This window comes from Otolemur garnettii, unplaced genomic scaffold (assembly GCF_000181295.1).
Source record: "Otolemur garnettii isolate 467f Iridium unplaced genomic scaffold, OtoGar3 scaffold00099, whole genome shotgun sequence".
In the NCBI taxonomy this organism is placed as follows: Eukaryota; Metazoa; Chordata; class Mammalia; order Primates; family Galagidae; genus Otolemur; species Otolemur garnettii.
This window is the reverse complement of record NW_003852494.1, coordinates 1311490-1320374: the sequence shown is the minus strand read 5'-3', so window position 1 is coordinate 1320374 and position 8885 is coordinate 1311490. Positions and strand designations below refer to the sequence as shown.

General features: G+C 39.2%; 1 protein-coding gene across 1 annotated transcript; it reads right to left on the bottom strand.

The window, feature by feature from the left end:
* Positions 1–1745: 1745 nt before the first annotated feature.
* On the bottom strand, positions 1746–7707 carry ARPC3 (actin related protein 2/3 complex subunit 3). Its single transcript, XM_023516880.1, has 5 exons — positions 7582–7707; positions 4752–4820; positions 3280–3406; positions 2839–2933; positions 1746–2056 (listed from the first exon to the last, which is right to left on the bottom strand). The coding sequence occupies exons 1-5, from the start codon at positions 7690–7692 to the stop codon at positions 1994–1996; spliced, it is 465 nt and encodes a 154-aa protein (XP_023372648.1). The 5' UTR covers positions 7693–7707; the 3' UTR covers positions 1746–1993.
* Positions 7708–8885: the final 1178 nt, after the last annotated feature.

Here is an 8885-nt window from a genome sequence, read left to right as displayed (position 1 = left end):
GTCTTGGATTATGTATGAAAACACCACACTGTACCCCCAAAGTGCATCAATGTACACAGTTACCATTCAATAAAAAAAAAAAAAAGAAAAAAAAAAGTATAAAATATTTAGGAAAAAACAGGCATAATTTGACATCTTTGTGCTTAAAAGGACACCATCAAGAAATTAACAAAAACAGGTAAGGTATGGTGGAAGGAAGGCCAAGTAAACAAGGAAGCCAGGTAAAAATGGACAATGGAGCTGAACTGAATGAACATTTCTTCAAAGATATATAAATAGCCAATGTTCACATGAAAAGATGCCCAATATTATTAGTCATTAGAGGAATACAAATGAAAACCATAGCAAAAAACAACCAGCAAGTATTGGTGAGGATGTGGGGAAATTAGAATTGCCAAATGTTATTGGTGGGAATGTGACAATACAGCTGCTTAGGAAAAAGTCTGATAGTTGTGCAGAAAATTAAACATAGAGTTCCCCTATGACTAAGCAATTCTATTCCTAGGCATATAACTAAAAGAAATGAAAACATGTCCACACAAAAATTTATAAATGAATGTTCTTGGCAACCGTGTTCATAATAGCCAAAAAGTAAATAAAACCCCAAATGTCTATCAACTGATGAATGGATAAACAAAATGTGGTGTATCTATATAATGGAATATTTGGCCATAAAAAAGGAATGAAGTTCTGATTCATGCTACAACATGGATATGGACATAGGCAAACATTGTTTGATTCCACTTATATGAGATATCTAGGATAAGTAAATTCAGAGATGGGAAGACTAGAGGTTACCAGATATCTAAGATAAGTAAATTCAGAGATGGGAAGACTAGAGGTTACCAGAGATGGGAGTTGGGGTTATAATTACCAGGAACTTAAGAGTTATAGTTTCCATTTGTATAATAAAAAATCTTGGAAATAGATAGTGGTAATAATTGTACAACATTGTGAATGTAATTAATGCCACTGAATTGTATACTTTAAAAAATGGCTAAAATGGGCTGGGCGTGGTGGCTCACACCTCCTGCACTGAGAGACCAAGGTGGTGGATTGCTGGAGCTCAGGAGTTTGAGACCAGCCTGAGCAAGAGTGAGACCCCATCGCTACTAAAATAAAAAAACTAGCCAGGCATGGTGGTAGGTGCCTAGTCCCAGCTACTTGGGAGGCTGAGGCAGGAAGAGTGCTCAAGCCCAAGAATTTGAAGTTGCTGTAAGCTAGGCTGAAGCCATGGTACTCTAGCCTAGGCATCAGAGCAAGACTATCTCAAAAAAACAAACAAACAAAAAAAAAACCCAGAGAAATACCGTATTATGTATACGTCATTACACACACAAAGAAAAAAAGAAGAAAAGTAACAGGAAGAGAAGTAGTGATACATGCTATAACATAAGTAAACTTGGAAAACATTGTGTGAAGGAAGCCAGATCTCCAAAGGCCACATATTGTATAGTTCTATGTATATGAATTAACCTGGATTAGCAAATCTGTAGAGACAGAAAGTAGATTAGTAATGGGGAAAGGGGTGGGGAAAGGGAAAAAAGGGTTGGAAAGGAATGGGGAGGGGTGACTGCTAAAGAGTATATCTCTTTGGGGTGATGAAAAGGTTGTAGATTAGTGGTAATGGTTGTAGAACTTATATATACTAAAAAAAGTGAATTGCCCACTTTAAAAGGATATTTTGGTAAGTGAACTTTATCTCAAAAACAATTTTAAGTGAATGTCTAAGATGAACAATAAAGTTTTTCTGACACGGATAGAAATTTTTTTATTACTTGTATCAAGCACCAGCTTAATACTGCAGAAAATTTCAATCAGTGTTGACAACCCACCTCCCTCCCACACCCAAATCTTGATCAAGAGCTGTTCAAATACAGACATGCGCATCTCTCTTCTGTATAAAATGTTATGAAATAAAGGCAAAGGATTGTGTACATATTGTAGAAAATGCTGTCCAGGGCTCTGGAGATAGTGGCTGCCCAGGCTTCTTTCACTGTCCAGGTCCTGATAGACTCTTATTCATGAATTGTCTCTTCACAAAGCAAGTCCACCACTAACAAGGAGGGGGGACAACACAGAATGAACAGTGGGAGTCAAATCACAGTGCAATTTGAAGGCCAAGATCAGAATTCAAATTTATTTAATAATAATAACATTTAATATTAGTCTGGTATCTCACACATTAAATTCCTCAAAGGCACATGTAAAACTTTCTTTTCTACACTCACAGGTCACTCAAAATTACAACAGAATTCATGTAATAAATCTAGGGTATCTTTTTTTCTTTTTTTTTTTTTGAGACAGAGTCTCACTTTGTCACCCCCATTCTTGCCATGGCATCATAGTTTAGAGAAACCTCAAATTCTTGGGCTCAAGCAATTCTCTTGCCTCAGCCTCCCTAGTAGCTGGGACTACAGGTGCCCACCACAAAGCCCAGCTATTTTTTTATTTGTTGTTTAGCAGGCCTGGGCTGGGTTCGAACCCACCAGCTCTGGCGCATGTGGCCAGAAACCTAACCACTGAGCTATGGGTGCCCAGCCAAATCCAGGGTTATCTTATAATGCCCTGATGTTAAGAATACACAATTAAAATTTTATTACATTTAATTCATTATTCAGTGTGATTCAGGTAATTCCTACTAGGCATGCACTCCATCTCAATCAACACTGCAACACAAAATATAAAAAATATTCTTACAGTGGAAGACCTTAGTGTGTTTAAGGTGGCTATAAGATAAAATGGCAAAAACAGATTAAAAAATTAAATAGGCAAAAAAATTAAATAGGCAAAAATAAAAATAAAAAAAATTAAATAGGCAAAAACAGAGGGTCTTACCTTGCTGGGTTTATCATTCTGAGGGTCAAAAACTTTCTCACAAAGTCTCAGTCCAGTCTCTTGCCTTAGCTGTTGTAAATAGGCTCTCATCACTTCTAAAATAGAATGATAAAAAACTGTATTCAAGAATATATCCCAAATGTACTGATTGCAGGTCTGGATACTGACTGTAGCAATGTATTTTTATACATCTGAACAGGATAAGAAATAGAAATGATAGTCCAAATGGTTTTATAACTATATTCATTTGGTTCAAAAGATTCTCTGCATGTTATAATCATTGGCAAGAACCTTTGTGAAAGTGACTAATAAGATAATGTACTTCCAAATGAGTGTGCTCTCCATCTGTGTGCCAATCAAGGCAAGAAAAGGAAGTGGGTAGAAAGTCAAATAGAGCAAATCTTCTTGTGCCATGAAAGAGGATGGCGACTCTGTTCTTACCATCTTCCTGTTTATTTGCAGGTTTGGCATAAATTGCATTAAGTGGAAAACCAGGCTCTCCAGGAATGGGAAAATTAGTGATTCCCAGTGTATACATTTCTTTCTCGCCTTGGCTTTTGGAATTGCACTAAAAAAAGACAAAAAAATTATTCACACATACATTTTACAGGGAAAAGAGTAATATTTAAATTGTAAATTTTTCATCTAAGTAGATAAGGCTGAGGTAAAATGTTTCTGGGGCCCAAATTCTGCAATCTAATAAAGCCTATGAGTCTCTTCTCATAATAATGTTTCAAATGAAAACAAAAAATAGAATTAAGAGAAACAAATTATAATAAAACACAATAATTAAGATATAAAGACATAGTTGCCATGTGTTCTTTATTAATGCACTAAATAATATTATTTAGTGGTGGGCCTAATAACTAAATGTTGAAGAAGTGATATGTATAAACAAAAATTCCAAAATATCTTCAACTCTATGGGCAGTGCCTGTGGTTCAGTGGGTAGGGCGCCAGCCCTATATGCCTAGGGTGTCAGGTTCGAACCCAGTCCCTAAAACAGCAGTGGCAACTGCAACAAAAATAGCCGGGGATTGTGGAGGGCGTCTGTAGTCCCAGCAACTGGGGAGGTTGATGCAAGAGAATCGCCCTAGCCCAAGAGCTGGAGGTTGCTGTGAGCTTTGTGATGTCATGACACTCTACTGAGGGCAATAGAGTGAGACTCTGTCTCAAAAACAAAATATCTTCAATTCTAATAAAATTAAAAGATCATGAATTTTAGTGAGAAAAAGTCACAGGTATTATTAATAATGGGAGCTGTTGCATACACTAACAATTGAGGTAAACATTAAATTTCAGTTAGAAGTTAACTGAAGGGGCTCGGCGCCCGTGGCTCAAGTGGCTAAGGCACCAGCCACATACACCTAAGGTGACAGGTTCGAATCCAGCCCGCGCCTGCCAAACAACGATGGCTGCAACCAAAAAATTGCCGGTGTGGTGGGCGCCTGTGGTCCCAGCTACTTGGGAGGCTGAGGCAGGAGACTCGCTTTAGCCCAGGAGTTGGAGGTTGCTGTGAGCCGTAATGCCACAGCACTCTACCCAGGGGGACAGCTTGAGGCTCTGTCTCAAAAAAAAGAAGTTAACTGAAGGAAAAATACAAGTTTTTCCTCACTCAAGTTCACACACCCTTGAATTATATCCTTGAATCCCAGGTTAAGAAATCCTTGAAAGACATTTCTTTGTCAAGATTTCTGCTTGATAAAATACATCCAAAGCCTTAAAACACCAATAGATTTATCTTTGACTATAAGTTCAGAGAACTGCATTCATATTTTCCTCTTAAGTCTATACTCTAAGTGACAGGAAATATTTTCTATTCGTTCTTAAATTCTCAACAAATTCAAATGGCTAGGAAGATAACATCTATCAGTAACTTGCTTTCTTGATATATGATCATCCAAGTTTAATTACCTTTTGCAGTTTCTTTAGACACTCAGAAATGTAGAGAGTTATGTATATCAAGGTCCTATCAGCTTCATTCTATAGGGAGAAAAGAAAACTTAAAACAGTCTTCAACAAAACATAACAACCACATGTAATGAATGAATTCAATCTGATTATCTACTGAGACAGTACAGGATGGGCACAGTGCCTTGTGCCTATAATCTTTTTTTCTTTTGGCCGGGGCTGGGTTTGAACCCACCACCTCCAGCATATGGGGCTGGCACCTTACTCCTTTGAGCCATAGGTGCCACCCTGCCTATAATCATAGCTGTGTACATTAATGTAATCATGGGGTACAATGTGCTGGTTTTATATGCAATTTGAAATATTTTCATCAAAATGGGTAACAATTACGCCTATAATCTTAGTACTCTGGGAGTGCTAAGGAGGCAGAGGTGGGTGAACTGCTTGAACTCAGGAATTTTTTTTTTTTGAAACAGAGCCTCAAGCTGTCACCCCTGGGTAGAGTGCCATGGTATCATAGCTCATAGCACCCTCCAACTCCTGGGCTCAAGCGAGTCTTCTGCCTCCGCCTCCCAAGTAGCTGGGACTACAGGCGCTCACCACAACGCCCGGCTGTTTTTTGGCTGCAGCCGTAATTGTCGTTTGGCAGGCCAGGGCTGGATTCAAAACTGTCAGCTCAGGTGTATGTGGCTGGCTCCTTAGCCGCTTGAGCCACAGGCGCTGAGCCGAGTTCAGGAATTTGAGACCAAACCTGAGCAAGAATGAGACTCTGTCTCTACTGAAAATAGAAAATTAGCTGGGCATGGCAGGGCACGCCTGTAGTCCCAGCTAGTTGGGAGGCTGAGGCAAGAGAATCACTTAAGCCCAGGAGTTTGAGGCTGCTGTGAGCTGTGACACCATGGCACTCTAGCCAGGGCATAGAGTGAGACTCTGCATCAAAAAAAAAACAAAACCAGGCTTGGTACCTGTCGCTCAGTGGCTAGGGTGCCAGCCATAGACACTGAAGTTGGTAGGTTCGAATTCAGCCCAGGCCTGTCAAACAACAATGACAACTACAACCAAAACTAGGTGGGCGATGTGGCGGGCGCCTATAGTTCCTGTTACTTGGGAGGCTGAGGCAAGAGAATTGCTTAAGGCAAGAGTTTGAGGTTGCTGTGAGCTGTGATGCCACAGCACTCTATTGAAGGTGACATAGTGAGAATCTGTCTCAAAAAAAAAAAAACAAAAGCAAAAACCAAAAAACAACAAAAAATAACCAAAACCAAACAAAAACCCCCTGAAATAGTATACTATTATAGCATCAAAAATGCCCCTCTCCAAATGCTCAAACTTCCCTTCTGTCCCCTGCTCCAGGGAGGAAGCCACCAGCTTCCACACCCTGAGCTGTTCTTGTTTTTCTTGGCTCCCCTTTGCCAAAAGCCCCTCAATCCGTGTAGGAAGGAGAATTAACAAAGCTGCTGGAAAGCCTGAGGTACACCATATGTTTGGCTAATTTTTAAAATCTCTTTCATTTCAGGATCTCTGCTGAGAACAGAAACATTCATTACTCTAAAAGAGGAAGCAATTATTTCACATGTGACTGTTTGTAAAGAGCTCCATAAGCCCAATGTCTTGACCTAACCAAGAGAAAAATGTGGAGAAGATTAATGTTAATCAGATGTGGCTCAAACTTCAGGTCAAATTTTACATACATTTATAGTCAAAACCACTAAAAAGATGCACATTTCCTTATTTTTTAAGGCACTATCATATATGGAAAAGAATGAAATATGGTAAATTGTCATATTTATTTATACCTATTACAATGTTACACTCAGTAGACTATACATAGATATAGAAAACACTGTTAACATTACAGAATGCTTAGACTATAGTTTGTGCCAAGAATCTAAATAACGATTTCACACCCTATTGGATCCCCAAAGGTTAGAGTTTGGCAAAGACAGGTTGAAATTTTGTATTTCAGAATTTCATCAAGAAAATTCATGACATTCCTTATAACTTGCTCACAGGAAGAGCACAGAAAAGTTTTTTGATTTTCATTTTCCCCTCTCCTTTTCTCCCAGCCACTTTTACCTTCTACTTGACCACTCTCCTCACAGGAACTAATAGCAGAAAGAGAGAAAAGGGCAGTGCCTGTGGCTCAAGGAGTAGGGCGCTGGCCCCATATACCGCAGGTGGCGGGTTGAAACCTGGCCCCGGCCAAAAAAAAAAGAAAGGGAGAAAGGGAGAAAAGGTGGTTCAGGGAAGGATCAGGGTCATTTATGGTCATTTCTCCATCTCAGGTCCAGGTTATAGAAATACATAAAAAAACAAAACAAAATGTAGGGTTTTTTGTTTGTGGACTAGTCTTAAACAAAAACAAAGGGCTAGGACATAACAGGTGCTACTTAACTAATGTTGAATAAAGATATATCTAGATCAGAAGTGGGCAAACTTTCTCTGCAAAGGGCAGAGAGTAATATTTTAGGCGTTGTGGGATAATATTGTAGTCTTTGTCTCAATTACTTGATTTTGCTGTTGTGGTATGAAAGCAGCCACAGATAACATGAACAAATAGCTGTGGCTGTATTCCAATAAAACTTTATTTACAAAGAGAAGTAATGGGCTAGATTTGGCCCTTGTGCTATAGTTTGCCAACCTCTGGTATAGACTTTGGAGAAAAAAGATAGCAACTAATATTAATATAGTGTCCAACATTAGGCACGGTTCTAAAATTTAAAAATCACCATCTTTTATCATTTTATTTTCTTCTCACAGCAAACACTGACTGCAAGGTAGGTATTATACCCCTCAGAAAACTAAGTTAAATATTAAAAGCTCTGTAATTTACCTTAATTTCATAGTTTTTGAAGAAGACATTGGCCTTGAAGTAATAAATGGCTTCATCCACAATATCTGTATCTTTTGCTAAGCAGGACACAGGGGAAGGAGAACATAACATTAGCTAAATACAAAAAACATGAAAGGTATAAAGAAAAAAATTCCAGCCAGGCTCGGTAGCTCACACTTGTAATTCTAACATTTTGGAAGGGCAAGGTGGGAGAACTATTTGAAGCCAGGATTTTGAGACCAGTATAGGCAACACAGTGAAAATTGGTCTCTATAAAAAATGGTGGCATGTGTTTCTAGTCCCAACTATAAACCGAGGCTGAGACAGGAGGATCACCTGAATGAAGAAATTCAATGTTATAGTGAGCTACAATGAAGCCAATACCCCAGATTGGGAGACAGTGCAAGATCCTGTTTCTAAAACAAGAAAAAAAGGCCAGGCATGGTGGCTCATGCCTGTAATCCTACACTCTGGGAGGCTAAGGTGGGTGGATTGCTTGAGCTCAGGAGTCAGAGACCAGATTAAGCAAGAGTGAGATCCTATCTCTACTAAAAAGAGAAAAAAACCCAACTAGCTGGGTGTTGTGGCACATGCCTGTAGTCCCAGCTACTCAAAGACTGAGGGAAGAGGATTGCTTGATTCCAAGAGTCTCAGGTTGTTATGAGCTACGATGATAACAGGGCGACATAGTGAGACTTTGTCTCAAAAAAGAAAAAAAGAAAAAGAGAGAAGGGCGGTGCCTATGGCTCAAGGAGTAGGGTGCCGGCCCCATATACCAGAGGTGGTGGGTTCAAACTCAGCCCCGGCCAAAAACTGCAAAAAAAAAAGAGAGAAGAAGAAAATATAATCCATGTTCAACTGTCAAAGAGCTCTGGAGTTAGATAAAGTGAAATGAGGCTATGAGTCTTTAGAAATAATTCTTAGAAAAATAATTTTTTATAGCTTTATTGGTTTTGTAAAAATAATGCATGCTCATTAGAAAAGAAATTCAATCAATAACAAAAATTTTTAATTGTCATTCTAAAAGCCACTACCCAAAAATAACTACTATTAATATCTGGTGAACATCATTCAAGACCTCTCTCCATGTATTTGTAAAAATAAGTCTGCAAGGGCGGGGCCTGTGGCTCAGTGAGTAGGGTGCCAGCCCCATATACCGAGGGTGGTGGGTTCAAACCCAGCCCCGGCCAAACTGCAACAAAAAAATAGCTGGGTGTTGTAATGGGTGCCTGTAGTCCCAGCTACTCGAGAGGCTAAGGCAAGAGAATCGCCTAAGCCCAAGGAGTTGGAGGTACTTGTGAGCT